General features: G+C 45.1%; 1 protein-coding gene across 1 annotated transcript in view; it reads left to right on the forward strand.

Moving 5' to 3' along the window:
• Positions 1 to 27,817, forward strand: part of LOC139569859 (calmodulin-lysine N-methyltransferase-like) — a gene marked incomplete at its 5' end in the record, with an annotated part of 70,082 nt that overhangs the window by 33,202 nt on the left and 9,063 nt on the right. The window contains 3 exons of the mRNA XM_071391184.1: positions 836 to 899; positions 8,962 to 9,093; positions 21,314 to 21,327. Of these exons, the coding sequence (XP_071247285.1) occupies positions 836 to 899; positions 8,962 to 9,093; positions 21,314 to 21,327 (210 nt within the window). The remainder of the gene's footprint in view (positions 1 to 835; positions 900 to 8,961; positions 9,094 to 21,313; positions 21,328 to 27,817) is intronic.

Genomic DNA, 27,817 nt, shown 5'->3' on the forward strand with positions numbered 1-27,817 from the left:
AAATGTTGTTTTTATCATTTTCTAATGTTACTATATTTAATTTATATAAATATATACAGAAAATGACTTTATATGCATATGTTTAAATCATTGTTTTGAAATATCAAGGTATGTTGTATCACTTTGAAGTATGTGTGTGTGTGTGTGTGTGTGTGTGTGTGTGTGTGTGTGTGTGTGTGTGTGTGTGTGTGTGTGTGTGTGTGTCTGTCTGTCTGTCTGTCTGTCTGTCTGTCTGTCTGTCTGTCTGTCTGTCTGTCTGTCTGTCTGTCTGTCTGTCTGTCTGTCTGTCTGTCTGTCTGTCTGTCTGTCTGTCTGTCTGTCTGTCTGTCTGTCTCTCGCACGCGTGACTGTGTATGTGTGTGTGTGTTGTTTAATATGTATGATGATATCTGTGAACATTTTAGACTTTGATGTTGTGCATTTTTTCACTGCACAAAAAATATAGGAAGGAGAATATGGACTTATACATATAAAAAAGAAAAAGGAGTCTAACTCATGCAAATAGTTTTTCTTCTGTTTGTGGATTTATTTGTAAACAAAGGAAAATAAATAGCCTGCTGTTTTATTTTGAGCCACTATCACTGGAATGCATTTTAATCTCTCTCTCTCTCTCGCTCTTGCTCTCTCTCTCTCTCTCCCCCTCTCTCTCTCTCGGTCTCTGTCTCTGTCTCTCTCTCTCTCTCTCTCTCTCTCTCTCTCTCTCTCTCTCTCTCTCTCTCTCTCTCTCTCTCTCTCTCTCTCTCTCTCTAGCTCTCTCTCTTTCTCTTCCTTTCTCCCCCCTCCCTCCCACCTTCCCCTCCTTCCCTCCCCTCCCTCCCTCCCCTCTCCCCCTCAGCTTGTTTCTGGACCAGTACAGAGGCAGCCAGGTTGATGCAATAAGGAGATTACTGCGACCAGACGTAAGTGTGTTTCAGTTCACTCTGCAGCAGTGGACTCCCCCGTAATTAGGCCTCACCCAGTGATTGAGACAGTAATGGAATGGCAGGATTAATATCATGTAATACTTTAATACTTATTGTGTGCAACTTGAATGGACTTCTAATCTATTTAATGCTTTCCCCCTAATCATAAAGCAGGGAACTTCTCATATTTGCCCTCGGTGATAAGAAACATGCTGTGAGAGGCAAAGTAAATGAAAAAAGGCTTCAAAGATAATGTGTGATTTCTATTTATCTGCCAGGCCTTTTCAAGTGTTGGCTTTGATATAAATTGTCTTTATATTACAAGGGGAGGGTGAAATGGGAGGGGAAGAGGAGGAGGAGAGCAGTGGGGTGAAATGGGAGGAAGTGGAGGAGGAGGAGGAGGAGGAGGAGGAGAGGAGGATGGTGAAAGGGAGGAGGAGGAGGAGGAGGAGGAGGAGGAAAGGGAGGAGGAGGAGGAGGAGGAGGAGGAGGAGGAGAGGAGGATGGTGAAAGGGGAGGAGGGAAGGAGGAGAGGAGGATGGTGAAAGTGGAGGAGGGAAGGAGGAGAGGAGGATGGTGAAAGGGGAGGAGGGAAGGAGGAGAGGAGGATGGTGAAAGTGGAGGAGAGAAGGAGGAGAGGAGGATGGGTGAAAGGGGAGGAGAGAAGGAGGAGAGGAGGATGGGTGAAAGGGGAGAAGAGGAGGAAAGGAGGAGAGGAGGATGGGTGAAAGGGGAGGAGGGAAGGAGGAGAGGAGGATGGATGAAAGGGGAGAAGAGGAGGAAAGGAGGAGAGGAGGATGGGTGAAAGGGTAGAAGAGGAGGAAAGGAGGAAAGATGGGGGATGAAATTGGTGACCGTGGGGGGTCCATGACGTTCATTATCCATTCAAAGACGAGGAAGTGGTACTGATCCAAAACACTACAGTTTGACCCCACTGCCCAAACCTTTTCCCCCTCTTCTCTTTTCTTCCATCCCTCTATCCCTCTCTCCTCTCTGGGTGTCCAGAGGTTATAGAACCCAGATTCCCCTCTGGAGTGGTACTTAGATCTCCTGTAAGTTCACTGTCAAACGTGTACTATGGCCGTTTGACCAGATGTACATGTTTACACCATCCATATGAAATCCATCAGATCTCTACACTGAGCCTGTATCCTTATATACCCTCATATACCCTTAGGTTGGAATCTTTACACAAGATCACTGTCCACATATTGACTATGCTCCCATTATTTGAATGGCTTTTGATGCCTTGTTTACCACTACTTATAACGCAGATAATTGAGATTCTCAAAATTAGTCTTTAGACTTCATTTTCGTCTTTACTCTATCTCACCTTAAAACCACAGTACAACCACTAGACTGGCCCCTGAACAGATTCCACAACAGATTGACAAAACAATTAATTTCTCCTCCTAATGACGTTAATTTGTTTTTCTAACATGGAGGTGAACCATCCCCATCCTAATCACCCCATTACAGTAGAATTGTGATTTTTTGTTTTGCTGGGCTCAGGTTTTTTTGGGGGTGGTTTCGGTTGGGTGGGGAGGGGGAACTCCTAACTCCTGATACAGATGAAAAAACAGCTATCAGAACCAGCTCATCCCGCTGTTATTCTCCTGTTATTCCCCTGTTATTCCCCTGTTATTCCCCTTTTATTATCCTGTTATTCTCCTGTTATTCTCCTGTTATTCCCCTGTTATTCCCCTGTTATTCCCCTGTTATTCCCCTTTTATTCTCCTGTTATTCCCCTGTTATTCCCCTTTTATTCTCCTGTTATTCCCCTTTTATTCTCCTGTTATTCCCCTGTCATTCCCCATTATTCTCCTGTTATTCCCCTGTTATTCCCCTTTTATTCTCCTGTTATTCTCCTGTTATTCCCCTGTTATTCCCCTTTTATTCTCCTGTTATTCCCCTGTCATTCCCCTTTATTCTCCTGTTATTCCCCTGTTATTCCCCTTTTATTCTCCTGTTATTCTCCTGTTATTCCCCTGTTATTCCCCTTTTATTCTCCTGATATTCCCCTGTTATTCCCCTTTTATTCTCCTGTTATTCCCCCGTTATTCGCCCATTATTCTCCTGTTATTCCCCTGTTATTCTCCGGTTTTTCCCCTGTTATTCTCCTGTTATTCCCCTGTTATTCCTCCTGTTATTCCCCTGTTATTCTCCTGTTATTCCCCTGTTATTCTCTTGTTATTCTCTTGTTATTCTCCTGTTATTCTCCTGTTATTCTCCTGTTATTCTCTTGTTATTCTCTTGTTATTCTCCTGTTATTCTCCTGTTATTTCCCTGTTATTCTCCTGCTATTGTTCTGTTATTCCCCTGTTATTCTCTTGTTATTCCCCTGTTATTATCCTGTTTTCTCCTGTTATTCCCCTGTTATTATCCTGTTCTTCTCCTGTTATTCTCTTGTTATTCTCTTGTTATTCTCCTGCTATTGTCCTGTTATTCTCCTGTTATTCTGTTATTCTCCTGTTATTCTCCTGTTATTCTTCTGTTATTATCCTGTTCTTCTCCTGTTATTCTCTTGTTATTCTCTTGTTATTCTCCTGCTATTGTCCTGTTATTCTCCTGTTATTCACCTGTTATTTTTCTGTTTTTCCCCCGCTATTCCCGTGCTATTATCCTGTTCTTCTCCTGTTATTCTCTTGTTATTCTCTTGTTATTTTCCTGTTATTCACCTGTTATTCTTCTGTTTTTCCCCCGCTATTCTCCTGTTATTCCCCTGTTATTCCCCTGTTATTCTCTTGTTATTCTCCTGTTTTACTGTTTATGCTGTTGTGTGTCTTCCCATCCTCCCGTTTAATTAAAACAAATAATGATGAAATAACATTTAAAGCTGAAAGGATTTCAAAGAAACTTTGAACCTGTTGCTAATCCCCTTACTTCTGCTGGTGGTGCTCTTCTGGTTTAGCTGAGCTGGTTCATCTAGAAAGTGTGGATGCGTTTCAGCAATTGATTGGATTAGGTGAGCTTTAATCTTTTGGTTTATTATCTAATATAATACCTGGGAGAAATCAAATAGAATGGAATCACAATAATACAGCTGGCCACTCACTGGGTGCTGACTGGCTGGCTGGCTGGCTGACTGGCTGACTGGCTGACTGACTTACTGGCTGAATGGCTGACTGGCTTACTGGCTGAATGGCTGACTGGCTAGCTGACTGGCTGACTGGCTGACTGGCTGACTGGCTGACTGGCTGACTGGCTGACTGGCTGACTGGCTGACTGGCTGACTGGCTTACTGGCTGACTGGCTTACTGGTTGAATGGCTGACTGGCTGACTGGCTTACTGGCTGAGTAGCTGACTGGCTTACTGGCTGAATGGCTGACTGGCTTACTGGCTGAATGGCTGACTGGCTTACTGGCTGAATGGCTGACTGGCTAGCTGACTGGCTGACTGGCTGGCTGGCTGACTGGTTGACTGGCTGACTGGCTGGCCGGCTGACTGGTTGACTGGCTGACTGCCTAGCTGACTGGATGAATGACTGGATGAATGACTGGTTGAATGGCTGACTGGTTTGCTGGCTGACTGGTTGACTGGCTGAATGGCTGACTAGCTGGCTGGCTGACTGGTTGACTGGCCGACTGGCTAGCTGACTGGCTGACTGGATGAATGGCTGACTGGCTGAATGGCTGACTGGCTGGCTGGCTGACTGGTTGACTGGCCGACTGGCTGAATGACTGGCTGACTGGCTAGCTGACTGGCTGACTGGATTAACGGCTGACTGGCTGGCTGGCTGACTGGCTGAATGGCTGACTGGCTGAATGGCTGACTGGCTGGCTGGCTGACTGGTTGACTGGCTGACTGGCTAGCTGACTGGCTGACTGGATTAACGGCTGACTGGCTGGCTGGCTGGCTGACTGGCTGACTGGCTGGCTGGCTGACTGGTTGACTGGCTGACTGGCTAGCTGACTGGCTGACTGGATTAACGGCTGACTGGCTGGCTGACTGGCTGAATGGCTGGCTGACTGGCTAGCTGACTGGCTGACTGGCTGAATGGCTGACTGGCTGGCTGGCTGGCTGACTGGCTGGCTGACTAGCTGACTGGCTTACTGGCTGACTTGCTGACTGGCTGACTGGCTGACTGGCTTACTGGCTGAATGGCTGACTGGCTGAATGGCTGACTGGCTGACTGGCTGACTGGCTTACTGGCTGACTGGCTTACTGGCTAGCTGACTGGCTGACTGGCTGGCTGACTGGCTGACTGGTTGACTGGCTAGCTGACTGGCTGACTGGCTAGCTGACTGGATGACTGGATGACTGGCTAACTGGCTGACTGACAGGGTGGCTGGCTAACTGGCTGATTGACTGACTGACTGACTGACTGGCAGGCTGGCTGACTGGCTGACTGGAGAGAGAAGAGCAGAGTGGCCAGAGCTCTGATTTCAGCCTGGCCACAGCACTTTGTACAGTGTTTGTATTTGCGAACAATGTAACTTAACTGTACATAAAGTAACTGTACGCAATGGATTAAACGGTAAAACTGTTTGAAGATTTATACAGTTAAATACACCAACACATTGTACAAAATGCATTTCCCTTTGCCATAAAGTATTGTATGCAAGCATACACATAAGTAATTATAAATATATAAATATGCATAAACCTGATTCAGAAGAGTACTGTTTATACAATTTTAACATACAGGTGAACTTTTTAAATACAAAGGTTTTTCTACAGTTTTTAATAAGATATTTACAGTCTCTCTCTGTCTCTCTGTCTCTCTCTCTCTCTTTATCAATTCAATTATTTTTCAAATGGCTTTAAAGGCATGGGAAACGCATGTTTACATTGCCAAAGCAAGTGAGATAGATAATAAACAAAAGTGAAATAACCAATATAATATTAACAGTTAACATTAAAGTTACAAAGGAATAGAGACTTTTCAAATATCATATTATTCCTATATACAGTGTTGTAACAATGTGCAAATAGCTAAAATACAAAAGGGAAGATAAATAAACATAAATATGGGCTGTATTTACAATGGTGTTTGTTCTTCACTGGTTGCCCTTTTCTTGTGGCAACAAATCACAAATCTTGTTGCTGTGATTGCGCTGTAATGGTTGTCGTCGGTGGAAGGAGAGGACCAAAGCGCAGCGTGGTTAGTGTTCATCTTATTTAATAATAATCCAAAACTGAACACTTCAAATTACAAAACAACAAAGTGAAAACCGAAACAGTTCTGTCTGGTGCAGACACACAAAGACTGAAAACAACCACCCACAAAACCCAACAGAAAACAGGCTACCTAAATATGGTTCCCAATCAGGGACAACGATTGACAGCTGCCTCTGATTGAGAACCATATCAGGCCAAACACAGAAATAGAAAAGCATAGAAAAACTAACATAGACAACCCACCCAACTCACGCCCTGACCATACTAAAACAAAAGACAAAACAAAGGAACTAAGGTCAGAACGTGACATGCGCTCTGTGGAATTTCACCCAATAGCTATAGGAGTTTATCGAAATTGGGTTTGTTTTCTAATTCTTTGTTGGTCTGTGTAATCTGAGGAAAATATGTGTCTCTAATATGGTCATACATCTGGCAGGTTAGGAAGTGCAGCTCAGTTTCCACCTCATTTTGTGGGCAGTGTGCATATAGCCTGTCTTCTCTTGAGATCCATGTCTGTCTACAGCAGTCTTCTCAATAGCAATTCCTGGTGCTTTGTGGGTTCTGTTTGTGTTTGTGAACAGAGCCCCAGTACCAGCTTGCTTAGGGGACTCTTCTCCAGGTTAATCTCTCTGTTGGTGATTACTTTTGTATGGAAGGGTTGAAAATCGCTTCCATTTAGGTGGTTGTAGAGTTTAACGACTCTTTTCTGGATTTTAGCAGGTATCGGCCTAATTCTGCTCTGCATGCATTATTTGGGGTTTTACGTTGTACACAGAGGACATTTTTGCAGAATTCTGCATGCAGAGTCTCAATTTGGTGTTTGTCCCATTTTGTGAATTCTTGCATGGTGAGCGGACCGCAGACCTCACAACCATAAAGGGCAATGGGTTCTATAACTGATTCAAGTATTTTCAGCCTTTTTTGGAACATCCTTATTTTTGGGCCCCGGTCTGACAGAAATCTGGGCAGAAGATAAATGTGCTGCTGTATGACCCTCCTTGGTTGGGGAAAGAACCACTAGATCATCAGCAAACAGTAGACATCTGACTTCAGATTCTAGTAGGGTGAGGCCGGGTGCTGCAGACTGTTCAAGTGCCCTCGCAAGTTTTTTGATATATATGTTGAAGAGGGTGGGGCTGAAGCTGCTTTCTTGTCTCACCCCACAGCCCTGTGGAAAGAAATGTGTGTGTTTTTTGCCATTTTTAACCTGCTCCCGATTGGCACAGCAGTCTAAGGCACTGCATCTCAGTGAAAGAGGAGTCACTACAGTTCCTGGTTCGAATCCAGCTTGTATCACATCCAGGCGTAATTGGGAGTCCCATAAGGCGGTGGACAATTGGCCTAGCGTCGTCCGGGTTTGGACGGGGTAGGCCATACTTGTAAATAAGAATTTGTTCTTAAATGACTTGCCTAGTTAAATGAAAATAATAATAAATTAACCGCGCACTTCTTGTTTGTGTACATGCATATTATAATGTCATCTGTTTTTCCCCCAACACCACTTTCCATCAATTTGTATAATAGACCCTCATGTCAAATTGAGTCAAAATCTTTTTTGAAATCAACAAAGTATGCGAAGACTTTGCCTTTGTTTTGGTTTGTTTGTTTGTCAATTATGGTGTGCAGGGTGAAAATGTTGTCTGTCGTACGGTAATTTGGTAAAAAGCTAATTTGACATTTGCTTAGTACATTGTTTTCACTGAGGAAATGTACGAGTCTGCTGTTAATGATAATGCAGAGGATTTTCCCAAGGGTGCTGTTGACGCATATCACCCTGTACTTTTTGGGTTTAAATTTGTCTCCACTTTTGTGGATTTGGCTGATCAGTCCTTGGTTCCAAATAATGGGGAAGATGCCAGAGCTAAGGATGATGTTATATAGTTTAAGTATAGCAAATTGGAATTTGTCCTCTGTGTATTTGATCAATTCATTGAGGATACCATCAACCTACCTGTCACCTACACCTACCTGTTACCTCCAGGTAGGTGACTGTCACCCTGTGTGCTCTCTCTCTTGCTCTCTCCCTTCCTCTCTCTCTCTGTGTGTGTCTCTCTCTCTCTCTCACTCTCTATCTCTCTCTGTGTCTCTCTCATTTTACACCACCCCTTTTTGTGTGAAGATATCGTTTTTATATAATTGTTGAAATTGGACATTAATAATGTTTCAGTGGTAGGTTTAAAGTGGGACTCTATCTCAAAAAAGTGTTGATTGTTATACTAGATAGTTTAGGTGTTATTCTTCAGATCATTTGTCAATATGTTGTCAAACATAAAGCTTTAGTCTAACTATGAAGCTGATCAGATTAACACATGATGATGTCACAGTGTTATGGACACGCCCCTTCAATTAAAACACATTGTATTATCATTTATTGTTTAGACTACTGCTCTATTTATTGGCTTAGAAAAGGTGGGATATGTTGTGATGGTGCAGAGGTGCATTCATATGCATGTCTTATCCATGTCTTATCCATATCTCTTCCTACCCTCAACTTACTCTCTCTCTCTCTCTCTCTCTCTCTCTCTCTCTCTCTCTCTCTCTCTCTCTCTCTCTCTCTCTCTCTCTCTCTCTCTCTCTCTCTCTCTCTCTCTCTCTCTCTCTCTCTCTCTCTCTCTCTCGCTCTCTCTCTCTCTCTCTCTCTCTCTAGCTCTCTCTCTTTTTCTTCCTTTCTCCCCCCTCCCTCCCACCTTCCCCTCCTTCCCTCCCCTCCCTCCCTCCCCTCTCCCCCTCAGCTTGTTTCTGGACCACTCTCTCTCTATCTGTTGCTCTCTCTCTTTCTATCTGTTGCTCTCTCTCTCATCTGTCTCTCTAGCTCTCTTTATCTCTCTCTGTTTCTTTATATATCTCTCTCTTTATCTCTCTCTCTCCCTCCCTCTCTCTTATCTCTCTCTCTGTCTCTCTGTCTCTCTCTCTATTTTTACCTTCATCTCTCTGTAGTGTACAGCTCTGGTGTTTGCCCCCACTAGACGAGAGACTCTGGGGGAGTTTGGTCAGCTGGTTGAGGGGGCGGGACTCCAAGTATGTTGCTATGAGAAGTATGATGAACAGGTGTGGGATCTCCACTTAAAGGTGAGTGAGACGCCTGGTAATGGAGCTAGAGCCCTGTCTGACTTCTTAAATGGACAGGCCTTGTCCTAACCCTGAAGATAAATGTATTATGTCCTCCAAACCCATAAAGGGAGGGGTCTCTTGTCAAAAAACATAAAGGGGCGCCAGGATCTGAGCATAGTGGTCTAAAGGCCTCGCACATTGACAAAGAACAATCTGCTAATAGCAGCAGTCAATGTCCAGCTGGTTAATGGAAGAGCATGGCAGTGGGTGGCGCGTGGTGGGCAGGGGTGGGCATGATGTCAGGCACACTGAGTGCCCATTCAACTGCCTGGGACCGTCAGAGCGGACCAGCCTACTGAAGGGTAAATGGGTCTGTCAGCAGGACTCTTTCTCTCTTTCTCTCTCTCTCTCTCTCTCTCCCTCCTCTCACTCGCTCTCTCTCTCTCGCTCTCCCTCTATTTCAGGTATTCAAATACCACAATCGAGGTCCAGAGTACTGCTGGTTTTCTGTTCTACCAGATCATTCATTGTACCCACCTGGTGTCCCAGGTCTAAATCAGTCATTGATTAGAGGTGAAGAATAAAGAAAAGCAGTGGGTCTGGCTTCAATGTCCAGAGTTGAGTCTGAGGTCTCTATTCTATGAGAGACTGAGTGAGTGATTGAGCACTCTGCTCTGCTGTTCTGTGGGAGACCAAGGAATGATGATAATAGTAATAAAGTATTTGATTTATTTAGCGCTTCTCTACGTACCGAGGTGCTCAAAGTGCATTACAGAGTACTTTACATAGAAAAAGGGAAACTCTCCTCTCTTTATAAATATGAACTTTACCGAACAAAACATACATGTATTGTGTAACATGAAGTCTTATGAGTGTCATCTGACGAAGATCATTCTGCTTTTTGTAAATCCTCTCTATGGCTGGAAAAATGGCTGTGTTATTCTGTGAATAGGCACTCACCTAACATAATCGTTTGGTTTGCTTTCGATTTACAACAAGTTTATCTTTAAAATGGTGTAAAATACATGTATGTTTGAGGAATTTTAATTATGGGATTTCTGTTGTTTTGAATTTGGCGCCCTGCAGTTTCACTGGCTGTTGAAGAGGTGGGACGCCACCGTCTCACGTACCCTAGAGAGGTTAATTAATAATAAAGAAGTCTTGAGGTTTTTCTCGCCTGAGGTGCAGTACCTTATGATAAGCTGCAGACCACACTATCTACCAAGAGAGTTCTCATCTGTATTATTCATAGCCGTCTGTTTACAACCACAAAGCGAAGATGGCACTAAGACCGCTCTCAATCAACTCTAAGGCCATAAGAAAATAAGAAAATGCTCACCAAGAAGTGGCGCTCCTAGTGGCCGGGGACTTTAACGCAGGCAAACTTAAATCAGTTTTACCCTATTTTTACCAGCATGTCACATGTGCAACTAGGGGGGGAAAAAATCTAGACCATCTTTACTCCACACACGGAGATGCATACAAAGCTCTCCCCCGCCCTCCATTTGGCAAATCTGACCATAATTCTATCCTCCTGATTCCTGCTTGCAAGCAAGAACTAAAGCAGGAAGTACCAGTGACTCGCCCAATATGGAAGTGGTCAGATGACGCGGATGCTACACTACAGGACTCTTTTGCTAGGACAGACTGGAATATGTTCTGGGATTCATCCAATGGCATTGAGGAACACACCACCTCCGTCATCAGCTTCATCAATAAGTGCATCGATGATGTCGTCCCCACAGTGACTGTACATACATATCCCAACCAGAAGCCATGGATTACAGGCAACATCCGCATCGAGCTAAAGGCTAGAGCTGCCGCTTTCAAGGAGCGGGAGACTAATCCGGACGCTAATAAGAAATTCTGCTATGCCTTCAGACGAACCATCAAAAAAGCAAGCGTCAATACAGGATTAAGACTGAATCCTACTACACCGGCTCTGACGCTCGTCGGATGTTGCAGGGCTTGAAAACTATTATGGACTACAAAGGGAAACCCAGATGCGAGCTGCCCAGTGACACGAGCCTACCAGACGAGCTAAATGCCTTTTACGCTCGCTTCGAGGCAAGCAACACTGAAGCATGCACGAGAGCACCAGCTGTTCTGGATGACTGTGTGATAACACTCTCGGTAGCCGATGTGAACAAAACCTTTAAACAGGTCAACTTTCAAAAAGCCGCTGGGCCAGGCGGAATTCCAGGACGTGTACTCAAAGTATGCGCCCACCAACTGTCAAGTGTCTTCAATGCCATTTTCAAACTCTCCCTGACCGAGTCTGTAATACCTACATGTTTCAAGCAGACTACCATAGTCCCTGTGCCCAAGGAAGCGAAGGTAACCTGCCTAAATGTTTACTGCCCCGTGGCACTCATGTCGGTAGCCATGAAGTGCTTTGAAAGGCTGGTCATGGCTCACATCAACAGCATCCTCCCGGACATCCTAAACCCACTCCAATTCGCATACCGCTACAACAGATCCACAGATGACGCAATCTCAATCGCACTCCACACTGCCCATTCTCACCTGGACAAAAGGAACACCTATGTGAGAATGCTGTTCATTGACTACAGCCCAGCGTTCAACACAATAGTGCCCACGAAGCTCATCACTAAGCTAAGGACTCTGGGACTTAACACCTCCCTCTGCAACTGGATCCTGGACTTCCTGATGGGCCGCCCCCAGTTAGTAAGAGTAGGCAACAACACATCTGCCATGCCGATCCTTAACACTGAGGCCCCTCAGGGGTGTGTACGTAGTCCCCTCCTGTATTCCCTGTTCACCCACGACTGCATGGCCAAACACGACTCAAACACCATCATTAACCTTTCCGGAACCCCTCGCCAACAGCCAATGAAATTGCAGGGCGCCAAATTCAATCAACAGAAATCTCATAATTCAAATTTCTCAAACATACAAGTATTAGACACTATTTTAAAGATACAAATCTCGTTAATCCAACCACAGTGTCTGATTTCAAAAAGGCTTTTCGGCGAAAGCAGAATATATCATTATGTTAGGTCAGCAACTAGTCACAGAAAGCATACAGCGATTTTCCAACCAAAGAGTGGAGTCACAAAAAGCAGAAATAAAGATAAAATATAATAAAATGAATCACTAACCTTTGATGATCTTCATCAGATGACACTCATAGGACTTCATGTTACACAATACATGTATGTTTAGTTCGATAAAGTTCGAACTAAACATACATGTACAGTTTCTTTTATCTCTATTTCTGCTTTTTGTGCCTCCTCTCTTTGGCTGGAAAAATGGCTGTGTTTTTCTGTGACTATGTACTGACCTAACATAATCGTTTGGTTTGCTTTCGTCGTAAAACCTTTTTGAAATCTGGCACGTTGGCTGGATTCACAACAAGTGTAGCTTTAATTTGGTGTATTGCATGTGTGATTTCATGAAAGTTTATTTATTTGAATTTGGCGCTCTGCATTTTCACTGGATGTTGGCCATGTGTGACGCTTGCGTCCCACATATCCCAGAGAGGTTAACATCGACGGGGCTGTAGTGGAGCGGATCAAGAGTTTCAAGTTCCTTGGTGTCCACATCATCAACGAACTATCATGGTCCAAACATTCCAAGACAGTCGTGAAGAGGGCACAACAAAACCTTTTCCCCTCAGGAGACTGAAAAGATTTTGCATGGGTCCCCAGATCCTCAAAATGTTCTACAGCTGCACCATCGAGAGCATCCTGACCGGTTGCATCACCGCCTGGAATGGCAACTGCGCGGCATCTGACCGTAAGGCGCTACAGAGGAGGCAAAGCTTCCTGCCATCCAGGACCTGTATAATAGGCAGTGTCAGAGGAAAGCCCATAAAATTGTCAAAGACTCCAGTCACCCAAGTTTTCTCTGCTACCACATGGCAAGCGGTACCGGAGAGCCAAGTTTAGGATCAAAGGGGTCCTCAACAATTTCTACATGCAAGCCATAAGACTTCTGAACAATTCATAAAATCGCCACCGGACAATTTACATTGACCCCCCCCCTCCTTTTGTAAACTGCTGCTGTTGATTGTTATCTATGCATAGTCACTTCGCCCCCACCTAAATGTACAGATTACCTCAATTAGCCTGTACCCACGCACACAGACTCGGTACCGGTGCCCCCTGTATGTAGCCTCGTTATTGTTATTCTTATTGTGTTACTTTTTATTATAACTTTGTATTTTAGTCTACTTGGTAAATGTTTTCTTCTTCTAGAACTGCACTGTTGGTTAAGGGCTTGAAAGTAAACATTTCAATACCACACCTGTTGTATTTGGCGCATGTGACTAATACAATTAGATTTTTTTATTTGATTAGCCAATAGCTGCTCATGTGTCCATGGAACTCTTATCACACTCTTTTTTACACACACACACACACACACACACACACACACACACACACACACACACACACACACACACACACACACACACACACACACACACACACACACACACACACACACACACACACACACACACACACACACACACACACACACACACTCACACACACACAGCGTCTGTTTCTCACCTCCTCTTCAATGTGCCCTGGAGGTCCCAGTCTGCTGGGGTCTTTGTTGTGTCCAGACCACCTAAAGTGTCCATGTGTAGATAATGATGGGAGACCAGAGGGGGCGGGAGTCAAGAGCTCCACTCCCATGGTCTTCGTGCAGTTACACAGAGGTGTGTGTGTGTGTGTTTGGGTGTGCGTGTGCTCGTTCTTGAGGCAAGGCCCTTGTTACATTCTACGGCCAACAGACGCACACATGCACAGGGTCAGCTGGTGTGTGTGGATATAGCGGCAGCCTGAGGTGGGCTCATCATATCAGAAAGTGATTCCTTCTCCTCTGCTTATCTTCTGATGAACGTACTGCACCCTGTGTGTCAGCTGACCTATTTGATGAACATTGTGCGCTCTGTGTGTCAGCTGACCTATGTGATGAACATTCTGCACCATGTGTATCAGCTGACCTATGTGATAAACATTCTGCACCCTGTGTATCAGCTGACCTATGTGATAAACATTCTGCACCCTGTGTATCAGCTGACCTATGTGATAAACATTCTGCACCCTGTGTATCAGCTGACCTATGTGATAAACATTCTGCACCCTGTGTATCAGCTGATCTATGTGATAAACATTCTGCACCCTGTGTATCAGCTGACCTATGTGATGAACATTCTGCACCCTGTGTGTCAGATGACCTATGTGATAAACATTCTGCACCCTGTGTATCAGCTGATCTATGTGATAAACATTCTGCACCCTGTGTATCAGCTGACCTATGTGATAAACATTCTGCACCCTGTGTATCAGCTGACCTATGTGATGAACATTCTGCACCCTGTGTATCAGCTGACCTATGTGATGAACATTCTGCACCCTGTGTGTCAGATGACCTATGTGATAAACATTCTGCACCCTGTGTATCAGCTGATCTATGTGATGAACATTCTGCACCCTGTGTGTCAGCTGACCTATGTGATGAACATTCTGCACCCTGTGTATCAGCTGACCTATGTGATAAACATTCTGCACCCTGTGTATCAGCTGACCTATGTGATAAACATTCTGCACCCTGTGTATCAGCTGACCTATGTGATAAACATTCTGCACCCTGTGTATCAGCTGACCTATGTGATAAACATTCTGCACCCTGTGTATCAGCTGACCTATGTGATGAACATTCTGCACCCTGTGTATCAGCTGACCTATGTGATGAACATTCTGCACCCTGTGTGTCAGCTGACCTATGTGATGAACATTCTGCACCCTGTGTGTCAGCTGACCTATGTGATGAACATTCTGCACCCTGTGTGTCAGCTGACCTATGTGATGAACATTCTGCACCCTGTGTGTCAGATGACCTGTGTGATGAACATTCTGCACCCTGTGTATCAGCTGACCTATGTGATAAACATTCTGCACCCTGTGTATCAGCTGACCTATGTGATAAACATTCTGCACCCTGTGTGTCAGATGACCTGTGTGATAAACATTCTGCACCCTGTGTATCAGCTGACCTATGTGATAAACATTCTGCACCCTGTGTATCAGCTGACCTATGTGATAAACATTCTGCACCCTGTGTATCAGCTGACCTATGTGATAAACATTCTGCACCCTGTGTATCAGCTGACCTATGTGATAAACATTCTGCACCCTGTGTCAGCTGATCTTTGTGAAAAACATTCTGCCCCTTTGTGTCAGCTGACCACATCACAGCACACCAACCCACTAACACTTCTCTCACTCCCAGCATATGACTTCATCACACACACACAAACGCACACATGCACACAATCAAGCATACAGCCATGCTGGTTAAGTGTGCCTTGAATTCTAAATAAATCACTGACAGTGTCACCAGCAAGCACCCCCACACCATCACACTTCCTCCTCCATGCTTCATGGTGGGAACCACACATGCGGAAATAATTTGTTCACCTATTCCGCGTCTCACAAAGACAAAGCTTTTGGAACCAAAAATCGCAAATTTGGACTCATCAGACCAAAGGACCGATTTCCACCGGTCTAATGTCTAAAACTCAAGTTTTTGGGCCCAAGCAAGACTTCTTCTATTTGTGTTCTTTTGCAGCTCGAGAGGTTGCTAGATTGAATCCCCGAGCTGGCAAGGTAAAAATCTGTCGATCTGCCCCTGAACAAGGCAGTTAACCCACTGTTCCCCGGTAGGCTGTCGTTATAATGAAGAATTTGTTCTTAACTCTGTATGAGCGTAGCATATTAGTGTAGCGTATGAGTGCTGCATATGGTTATAGCTTGTGAGTGTAGCATATGGGTGTAACGTATTAGTATAGTGTATGACTGTAGCATAAGGGTATAGCATGTGAGTATAGCGTGTGAGTGTAGCATATGGGTGTAACATATTAGTATATCGTATTAGTGTAGCGTATCGGTGTAGCCTATGGCTGTAACATATTAGTGTAGCGTATTAGGGTAGTGTATTAGTGTAGCTTTTGGGTGTAACGTGTTAGTGTAGCGTATTAGTGTAGTCTTAGAATGTAGTGTATGAGTATAAAGTATTAGTGTGGGATATGGGTGTAGTGTATTAGTGCAGCGTATGAGTGTAACGTATTAGTGCAGCGTACTGGTGTAGAGTATTAGAGTAGCGCATGAGTGTAGCGTATGAGTATAGCGTGTGAGTATAGCGTGTGAGTGTAGCGTGTGAGTGTAGCGTGTGAGTATAGCGTGTGAGTATAGCGTGTGAGTGTAGCGTGTGAGTATAGCGTGTGAGTATAGCGTGTGAGTGTAGCGTGTGAGTGTAGCGTGTGAGTATAGCGTGTGAGTGTAGCGTGTGAGTGTAGCGTGTGAGTGTAGCGTGTGAGTATAGCGTGTGAGTATAGCGTGTGAGTGTAGCGTGTGAGTATAGCGTGTGAGTATAGCGTGTGAGTGTAGCGTGTGAGTGTAGCGTGTGAGTATAGCGTGTGAGTGTAGCGTGTGAGTGTAGCGTGTGAGTGTAGCGTGTGAGTATAGCGTGTGAGTATAGCGTGTGAGTGTAGCGTGTGAGTATAGCGTGTGAGTATAGCGTGTGAGTGTAGCGTGTGAGTATAGCGTGTGAGTATAGCGTGTGAGTATAGCGTGTGAGTGTAGCGTGTGAGTGTAGCGTGTGAGTATAGCGTGTGAGTGTAGCGTGTGAGTGTAGCGTGTGAGTGTAGCGTGTGAGTATAGCGTGTGAGTATAGCGTGTGAGTGTAGCGTGTGAGTATAGCGTGTGAGTATAGCGTGTGAGTGTAGCGTGTGAGTATAGCGTGTGAGTATAGCGTGTGAGTGTAGCGTGTGAGTATAGCGTGTGAGTGTAGCGTGTGAGTGTAGCGTGTGAGTATAGCGTGTGAGTGTAGCGTGTGAGTATAGCGTGTGAGTATAGCGTGTGAGTGTAGCATATGAGTGTAACATATGGGCGTAGCATATGGGTGTAGTGTATTAGTGTAGCATATGAGTGTAACATATTCGTGTAGATTATGAGTGTAATGTATTAGTGTAATGTATTAGTGTAGCGTATTGGTGTAACATATTAGTATAGCGAGACAGAGTGTAGCGTATTAGTGTAGCGTTTTAGGATAGTGTATTAGTGTAGCTTTTGGGTGTAACATGTTAGTGTAACGTATTAGTGTAGTCTTAGAATGTAGTGTATGAGTAGGAAGTATTAGTGTGGGATATGGGTGTAGTGTATTAGTGCAGCGTATGAGTGTAACGTATTAGTGTAATGTATTAGTGTAGCATATGGGTGTAACGTATTAGTGTAGCATATGTGTGTAACTTATTAGTGTAGCATATGTGTGTAACGTATTAGTGTAGCATGTTGGTGTAACGTATTAGTGTACTGTATGGGTGTAGCGTATGCGTGTCATGTATTAGTGTCTTGTATGAGTGTTGCGTATGGGTGTAACATATTAGCGTAGCGTATTAATGTAAGATATTAGTGTAGCTTTTGGGAGTAACATATTAGTATGTCGTATTGGTGTAGCGTATGAGTGGAACGTATTAGTGTAGCATATGGGTGTAACGTGTTAGTGGAGTGTATTAGTGTTGCATATGAGTGTAACATATTAGTATGTCGTATTGGTGTAGCGTATGAGTGGAACGTATTAGTGTAGCATATGGGTGTAACGTGGTGGAGTGTATTAGTGTGTAACATATTAGTATTGAGTATGAGTGTTGCATGTGGGTGTTTCGCGTGACTGTAGAGCATGAGTGTAGCGTATGGGTGTAATGTATTCGTGTAGTGTATGAGTGTAGCGTATGAGTGTAGCGTATGAGTGTAGCGTATGAGTGTAGCGTATGGGTGTAGCGTATGAGTGTAGCGTATGAGTGTAGCGTATGTAAGTGTAGCGTATGGGTGTAGTGTATGAGTATACTGTATGAGTGTAGTGTATGAGTGTAGCGTATGAGTGTAGCGAATGGGTGTAGTGTATGAGTATACTGTATGAGTGTAGTGTATGAGTGTAGCGTATGAGTGTAGCGTATGAGTGTAGCGAATGGGTGTAGCGTATGAGTGTAGCGAATGGGTGTAGTGTATGAGTATACTGTATGAGTGTAGGGTATGAGTGTAGCGTATGAGTGTAGCGTATGAGTGTAGCGTATGTGTGTAGCGAATGGGTGTAGCGAATGGGTGTAGCGAATGGGTGTAGTGTATGAGTGTAGTGTATGAGTGTAGCATATGAGTGCAGCTGTTAAATTCTTTAAGGACCATTCTCTAAGACCTCAAAGACCTACAAATCTGCAAGCCCCCCTTTTGCCTGTCCCCCCTGTCTCGCCTTCCCCCTTGTGCATGTGCATACACACACCCGTCCCCCTGTATCAGGCAGGATGAGCTGGTCTCACCAGTGTGGAGCGTGGAGATGGCTACTTTCTTGCAGGGCTGCGTGTTATCCTTTTATCCCCACTGTTTTGGAATAGAGTGCAACCAGCTGGAGGACTGTAAGGAGCCTGATAATGCTGCTATTTTCTACCCGCCCGTTTTAATCTTGTTACACAAATGGTTGTGTAGAGAGTCATGAATTTTAATTCAGCCCCTCATGCATTAACCCCTCTGTGTCCATATCCTTATATCTCCCCCTCTCTCCCAGCTGCCTATAAGCTAACACCCCCACCCCACCCCATCCCACCCACACCTCTCCTCCTCCATCCCTTCTCTTCTCTCTCTATCCACCCCATCCCTTGCTCTCTGTTTCCCAATCACACCAAGAGAGACCCCAGAAGTCCGGTTCATCCTCCTCTCTCCCAGGAGAGTCTTTTCCTCCCTCCATCTCTCTGTCTCTCTCTGTGAAAAGCTAACTGAGGAATGAGGGAGGGATAGAGAAGGAAGGAGGGAGAAAAAAGTGAGTGAGGAAGGATAGACAAAAAAGGGAAGGAGAAAAAAAGCAGGGTGAAAGTGGCAATGAAATAAATGACTTGCATCTTGGCAGCAGCGCGATTAAAACGTAAGTCCCGATTTATCCAGCCACCCATGAAGCTGATTAGCAGTCTGTGATCAGGAGGAACAGCTTTGCTTGTTAAACTTTTCACCTCTGCGAGCTCGCCAGGGTTGCCCCCTCCCTCCCAACCACACAACCCCCACCATCCTCATCCCAAGCCAGATTTGAATGTGAATGTGGCCGTCCGATCCTTGCAGTTGGGCTTAGTGTTGGGCGGATGGCCTTCCCCGCTTATAGGCGGGTCGCGGGTTCAACCACTGGCCGGTTGCGTGGAGGGGTGGGCAGAAAGATAACACACATCAAGGGCAAGGGAGGAAAGGGGGGAAGGTCTTATCTGTCCTCTCAAAAGCCAGGAGAGGGAGACTGGGAAGGTGAGGTGGGATGTGTCTGCTGAAAGTAGCTGGATGTTTGAGGAAGAAGGAAGGAGCCAGGTAGTGAGGGAGAGTGTTGGTTGATACCATTGGATCCAAGGTGAGAGGAAGGCTGGGAGAATTGGAGGAGGAGTACAGTCACTGTCTACCATGACTTTCTGTTTCTGATATACAGTGTTAGGCCTGGATGGAGACATACATTGAGATTGAGATAGACAGTGTGTAGAAGCAGTACATGGAGACATACAGTGTATGTAAGTAGTACATGTAGACAGACAGTATATACAATAGTACATGGAGACATACAGTATATACAGTGGCACATGTAGACAGACGGTATATTCAGCAGTACATTGAGACATGCATTGAGACATATTTAGAAATACTACATGGAGACAGACAGTAAATATAAGTAGTACACGGTGACATACAGTATATACTGCAGTACATGGAGACATAAAGTACAAACATTAGCACATGAAGACATAAAGTATGTAGAAGATGTACATGGAGACAGACAGTAAATACAAGTAGTACATGGTGACATACAGTATATACTGCAGTACATGGAGACATAAAGTACAAACATTAGCACATGAAGACATAAAGTATGTAGAAGATGTACATGGAGACATACAGTGTATGGAAGTAGTACATGGAGAGAGAAACCATATACAGTAGTACATGGAGACAAACAGTATAAACAGTAGTGCATGGAGACAAGGTATATTCAGCCGTACATTGAGACATACAGTATTCTGTAACGATTGTCTAATGGAGGAGACCAAAACACAGCGTGGCAAGTGTTCATGTTAATTAAATAAATAAACTGAACACTGAAATAACAAAAATAACAAAGAGAGTGAACGACACGAAACAGTCCTGTAAGGTGCAGCAACACAAAACAGAAAACAACTACCCACAAACACAGGTGGGAAAAGGCTACCTAAGTTTGGTTCTCAATCAGAGACAACGATAGACAGCTGCCTCTGATTGAGAACCACACCCGGCCAAACACATAGAACTAGACAACATAGAACACAACATAGAATGCCCACCCCAACTCACGCCCTGACCAAACCAAAATAGAGACATAAAAAGGATCTCAAAGGTCAGGGCGTGACATACAGTATATAGTTGTAGTGCATGGAGGCATACGTTTTTTAGTAGTATTACATGGAGACAGAGAGCATATGCAGTAGTGCATTCAGATGTACAGTAAATGGTAGTAGTACATAGAGGCATACACTATATAGTAGTAGTACATGGGACAGACAGTAAATATAGTAGTACATTAGAGATATACAGTATATACAGTAGTACATGGAGGCATACTGTATATAGTAGCAGTTCATGGAGACAGAGAGTATATATACTACTTCCTAATACTGTATGTACAGTATATAGTTGTAGTATATGGCGCCATTGACAAATTGGCGCCGGAAGAAATGACAGCAGTTTTACGGGCGCCCAATCAATTGTGCTATTATGTTGTTTTTTTGCATTATTTTGAACATAATGTTTCTGCAACTGTATCTTACGGCAAAAAAAGAGCTTCTGGATATCGTCGGATGGGTCCACAGTGTCTCCGAACCCCTCTTGTCTCAGCCTCCAGTATTTATGCTGCAGTAGTTTATGTGTCGGGGGCTAGGGTCAGTCTGTTATATCTGGTGTCCTGTGTGATTTTAAGTTTGCTCTCTCTCTCTCTCTCTCTCTCTTTTTTTTTTTTTTCTTTCTTTCTCGGAGGACCTGAGCCCTAGGACCATGCCTCAGGACTACCTTGCTTGATGACTCCTTGCTGTCCCCAGTCCACCTGGCCGTGCTGCTGCTCCAGTTTAAACTGTTCTGCCTGTGGCTATGAAACCCTGACCTGTTCACCGGACGTGCTACCTGTCCCAGACCTGCTGTTTTCAACTCTCTAGAGACAGCAGGAGCAGTAGAGATACTCTGAATGATCGACTATGAAAAGCCAACTGACATTTACTCCTGAGGTGCTGACCTGTTGCACCCTCGACAACCACTGTGATTATTATTATTTGACCCTGCTGGTCATCTATGAACATTTGAACATCTTGGCCATGTTCTGTTATAATCTCCACCCGGCACAGCCAGAAGAGGACTGGCCACCCCTCATAGCCTGGTTCCTCTCTAGATTTCTTCCTAGGTTCTGGCTTTTCTAAGGAGTTTTTCCTAGCCACCGTGCTTTTACACCTGCATTGCTTTGCTGTTTGGGGTTTTAGGCTGCGTTTCTGTACACCACTTTGTGACATCATGTGTAACTTATTTTGAACATAATGTTCCTGCAACTGTATCTTACGGCAAAAAAGGGGGAGGGAATGTCTGTGCGTATTTGTAAACAACAGCTGGTGCATGAAATCTAAGGACGTCTCTAGATTTTGCTCACCTGAAGTAGAGTATATTGTGATAAATTGCAGACCACACTACTTGCCTAGAGAGTTTTCAGCTACGTATACTATTCGTGGCTGTTTATTTACCACCACAGACAGATGCTGGTACTAAGACCGCACTCAGTCAGCTGTATAAGGAAATAAGCAAACAGGAAACCACTCACACAGAGGCGGCGCTCCTAGTGGCCGGAGACTTTAACCTTTACTTAATACCCATCCCGGATCCGGGATCCTCCTCATCAAAAAAGTTGACTAGCATAGCCTAGCCTAGCCTAACGGGACAGGGATATCATATAATATAATTTTCATGAAATCACAAGTCCAATACAGCAAATGAAAGATAAACATCTTGTGAATCCAGCCATCATTTCCGATTTTTAAAATGTTTTACAGCGAAAACACAATATGTATTTCTATTAGCTAACCACAATAGCCAAACACACAACCGCATATTTTCACCATGTTTCCACCGCATAGGTAGCTTTCACAAAACCACCAAATAGAGATAAAATTAGTCACTAACCAAGAAACAACTTCATCAGATGACAGTCTTATAACATGTTATACAATACATTTATGTTTTGTTCGAAAATGTGCATATTTGAGGTATAAATCATAGTTTTACATTGCAGCTACCATCAAAAATAGCACCAAAGCAGCCAGAATAATTACAGAGAGCAAAGTGAAATACATAAATACTCATCATAAAACATTTATGAAAAATACATGGTGTACAGCAAATGAAAGATAAACATCTTGTGAATCCAGCCAATATTTCTGATTATTTAAGTGTTTTACAGCAAAAACACAATATAGAATTATATTAGCTTACCACAATAGCCAAACACACAACGGCATTTATTCACCGCAAAGGTAGCTTTCGCAAAAAACAGCAAAAAATATAAAATGAATCACTAACCTTTGGACAACTTCATCAGATGACAGTCTTATAACATCATGTTATACAATACAATTATGTTTTGTTCGAAAATGTGCATATTTATAGCTACAAATCCTGGTTATACATTGTGAATACGTAGCATCGATTCACTAGAATCGCCGGAGATATTTTGGACACTCACCTAATCTGACCAAAGAACTCATCATAAACTTTACATAAAAATACTTGTTGTATGGCAAATGAAATATACACTTGTTCTTAATGCAACCGCTCTGTTAGATTTTTAAAAATAACTTTACCATAACATACTATTATTGTTATACTGTTATTGTGAGACAGCGCTCACCAAAACGGCGGAGAATAGGAGTCAACATTTTCCACAGAAATACGAAATAACATCATAAATGTTTTCTTACTTTTGCTGAGCTTCCATCAGAATGTTGTACAAGGAGTCCTTGGTCCAGAATAAATCGTTGTTTGGTTTTAGAATGTCCATTTCTTCTGTCGAATTCGCGCCACAATGCTAGCCAAGGTTGCTAACATTCCCATCCTCTCTTGGCGCAAAGAACGGAAAACTCCAAAAGTCCCAATAAACGCTGAATAAACTGATAAAACTCGGTTGAAAAAAACGACTTTATGATGTTATTATCACATGTATCAAATAAAATCAGAGCCGGAGATATTCGCCGTGTATACCGAACGCTTTTCAGAAGACATTGTGGAGCTCCTTCGCGCGCCGTGGAAAACTGACAAAATGGCTGACCTGTCACTCCAAAAGCTCTTATTCGGCCTCAGATCAAGCTAGACACCCCATTCCACCTTCCACTGCCTGTTGACATCTAGTGAAAGGCGTATGAAGTGCATGCATATCGATAAATAAAAGCCAGTTGAATAGGCAGGCCCTGAAACAGAGCCTAGTTTTCAGATTTTTCACTTCCTGTATGGAAGTTTGCTGCCAAAGGAGTTCTGTTTTACTCACAGATATAATTCAAACAGTTTTAGAAACTTGAGAGTGTTTTCTATCCAACAGTAATAATAATATGCACATTTTATGATCTAGAATAGAGTACGAGGCACGATTTTTTCCAAAGTGAAAACAGCCCCCCCTATTGACAAGAAGTTTTAATGCAGGGAAACTTAAATCAGTTCTACCTAATTTCTATCAACATGTTAAATATGCAACCAGAGGGGAAAAAATTCTAGATCACCTGTACTCCACACACAGAGACGTGTACAAAGCTCTCCCTCGCCCTGCATTTGGTAAATCCGACCACAACTCTATCCTCCTGATTCCTGCTTAAAAGCAAAAATTAAAGCAGGAAGCACCAGTGACTTGGTCTATACATTTTTTTTCAAATGAAGCAGATGCTAATCTACAGGACTGTTATGCTATCACAGACTGGAACATGTTCCGGGATTCTTCTGATGGCATTGAGGAGTACACCACATCAGTCACTGGCTTCATCAATAAGTGCATCGAGGACGTCGTCCCCACAGTGACTGTACATACATACCCCAACCAGAAGCCATGGATTACAGGCAACATTCACACTGAGCTAAAGGGTAGAGCTGCATCTTTCAAGGTGCGGGACGCTAACCCGGAAGCTTATAAGAAATCCTGCTGTGCCCTGCGGCGAACCATCAAACAGGCAAAGCATCAATACAGGGCTAAGATTGAATCATACTACACCGGCTCCGACGCTCGTCTTATGTGGCAGGGCTTGCAAACTATTACAGACTACAAAGGGAAGCACAGCTGCGAGCTGCCCAGTGACACGAGTCTACCAGGCGAGCTAAATCACTTATATGCTCGCTTCGAGGCAAGCAACACTGAGGCATGCATGAGAGCATCAGCTGTTCCGGATGACTGTGTGATCATGCTCTCCGTAGCTGACGTGAGTAAGACAATTAAACAGGTCAACATTCACAATGCTGCGGGGCCAGACGGATTACCAGGACGTGTGCTCCGGGCATGTGCTGACCAACTGCCAGGTATTTTCACTGACATTTTCAACATGTCCCTGATTGAGTCTGTAATACCAACATGTTTCAAGTAGACCAACATGGTCCCTGTGCCCAAGAACACAGGTAACCTGCCTACATGACTACAGACCCATAGCACCCACGTCCGTAGCCATGAAGTGCTTTGAAAGGCTGGTCATGGCTCACATTAACATCCTTATCCCAGAAACCCTAGACCTACTCCAATTTAAATAGTGCCCAAACAGATCCACAGATGATGCAATCTCTATTGCACTCCACACTGCCCTTTCCCACCTGGACAAAAGGAACACCTATGTGAGAATGCTATTCATTGACTACAGCTCAGCGTTCAACACCATAGTTCCCTCAAAGCACACCACTAAGCTAAGGATCCTGGGACTAAACACCTCCCTCTGCAACTGGATCCTGGACTTCCTGATGGGCCGCCCCCAGGTGGTGAGGGTAGGTAGCAACACATCTGCCACGCTGATCCTCAACACTGGAGCCTGCTCAGTCCCCTCCTGTACTCCCTGTTCACCCACAACTGCATGGCCAGGCACGACTCCAACACCATCATTAAGTTTGCAGACGACTCAACAGTGGTAGGCCTGTTCACCGACAACGATGAGACAGCCTATAAGGGAGGAGGTCAGAGACCTGGTCGGGTGGTGCCAGAATAACAACCTATACATATACCTTATAAACTGTAGTATTTCTAGGTGGCATGGCAAGAATCTGTCTCCGCACCACGTGCTCTCAGCACTGGTGTCCCCCAGGGCTCTGTTCTAGGCCCTCTCCTATTCTCGCTATACACCAAGTCACTTGGCTCTGTCATATCCTCACATGGTCTCTCCTATCATTGCTATGCAGACGACACACAATTAATCTTCTCCTTTCCCCCCTCTGATAACCAGGTGGTGAATCGCATCTCTGCATGTCTGGCAGACATATCAGTGTGGATGACGGATCACCACCTCAAGCTGAACCTCGGCAAGACGGAGCTGCTCTTCCTCCCGGGGAAGGACTGCCCGTTCCATGATCTCGCCATCACGGTTGACAACTCCATTGTGTCCTCCTCCCAGAGTGCTAAGAACCTTGGCGTGATACTGGACAACACCCTGTCGTTCTCAACTAACATCAAGGCGGTGACCCGTTCCTGTAGGTTCATGCTCTACAACATTCGCAGAGTACGACCCTGCCTCACGCAGGAAGCGGCTGTAACGTCAGGTGAATGATGGGTGCAGAGTCAGGCGCAGAGAGAGCAAAAGTATTCCAGGGAAAAACGCTTTAATTCCACAGCATGAAAACAGGAACAGGAACAAACGGGTGGTGCCAAAACACAGGCGTAAAACAACCCACAGTCCACTGTTTAAAATAAAGCTGAATAGCGAAAATCCCACAATCAAAGAATCACTCACGACGTACAACATGAATACACAAAATAAGCCCGCACAAACACTAGCGGGCGAAACCAACCTAAATAGTACACCTCCCAAAACCCCAACAAGAAACAGGTGAAAACAATTAGACAGACATAAACGAAAAGGAAAAAGGGATCGGTGGCAGCTAGTAGACCGGCGACGACGACCGCCGAGTGCCACCCGAATGGGAAGGGGAGTCACCTTCGGTAATATTCGTGACAGTACCCCCCTCCTGACGCGCGGCCCCCGCAGCGCGCCGACGCCGGCCTCGGGGACGACCCCGGGGGCGAGGCGCAGGGCGATCCGGATGGAGGCGATGGAATTCCCTTAGTAGATTTGGATCCAATATATCCCCCACCGGGACCCAGCACCTCTCCTCCGGCCCGTACCCCTCCCAGTCCACGAGGTACTGCAGGCCCCTCACCCGGCGTCTGGAATCCAGTATGGATTTTATCGTGTACGCCGGGGTCCCCTCTATATCCAGAGGGGGCGGAGGGACCTCCGGAACCTCACCTTCCTGCATGGGACCAGCTACCACCGGCCTGAGGAGAGACACATGAAACGAGGGGTTAATACGATAATACGAAGGAAGTAACAATCGATAACACACCTCGTTTATTCTCCTCAGGACTTTAAATGGCCCTACACACTGCGGACCCAGCTTCCGGCAGGGCAGGCGGAGGGGCAGGTTTCGGGTCGAGAGCCAGACCCTGTCCCCCGGTGCAAACACGGGGGCCTCACTGCGGTGACGGTCAGCGCTCTTCTTCTGCCGTCCACTCGCCTGACGCAAAGACTCCTGGACGGCTCTCCAGGTCTCCTTAGAGCGCTGCACCCACTCCTCCACCGCAGGAGCTTCGGTCTGGCTCTGATGCCATGGTGCCAGAACCGGCTGGTACCCCAACACACACTCAAATGGTGACATGTTGGTAGAGGAGTGGCTTAGTGAGTTCTGGGCGATCTCTGCCCAGGGGATGTATCTTGACCACTCCCCTGGCCGGTCCTGGCAATACGACCGCAGAAACCTACCCACCTCCTGGTTCACTCTCTCCACCTGCCCATTACTCTCCGGGTGATACCCCGAGGTCAGGCTGACCGAGACCCCCAGATGTTCCATAAACGCCTTCCATACTCTGGACGTGAACTGGGGACCCCGATCAGAAACGATATCCTCGGGCACCCCGTAGTGCCGGAAGACATGGGTAAATAGTGCCTCCGCAGTCTGCAGGGCCGTAGGGAGACCGGGCAACGGGATAAGCCGGCAGGACTTAGAGAACCGATCCACAACGACCAGGATAGTGGTGTTCCCCTGAGACAAGGGAAGATCAGTAAGAAAATCCACCGATAGATGGGACCACGGCCGTTGTGGAACGGGGAGGGGTTGTAATTTCCCTCGTGGCAAATGTCTAGGAGCCTTACTCTGGGCGCACACCGAACAGGAGGAGACATAGAATCGCACGTCTCTCACCAAGGTAGGCCACCAGTACTTCCCTCTAAGACTTCGCACCGTCCTTGAAATACCCGGGTGACCTGACGAGGGTAGACTATGAGCCCATCGAATCAATTGATCACGAACAGCGAGCGGCACATACCTACGACCCTCCGGGCACTGTGGAGGCGCAGGTTCCGCCCTTAGTGCCCGCTCGATGTCCGCGTCCACCTCCCATACTACCGGTGCTACCAGCTTAGCCGCCGGAATGATGGGAGTAGGATCGA

This window comes from Salvelinus alpinus, chromosome 3 (genome assembly GCF_045679555.1).
Source record: "Salvelinus alpinus chromosome 3, SLU_Salpinus.1, whole genome shotgun sequence".
NCBI lineage: Eukaryota > Metazoa > Chordata > Actinopteri > Salmoniformes > Salmonidae > Salvelinus > Salvelinus alpinus.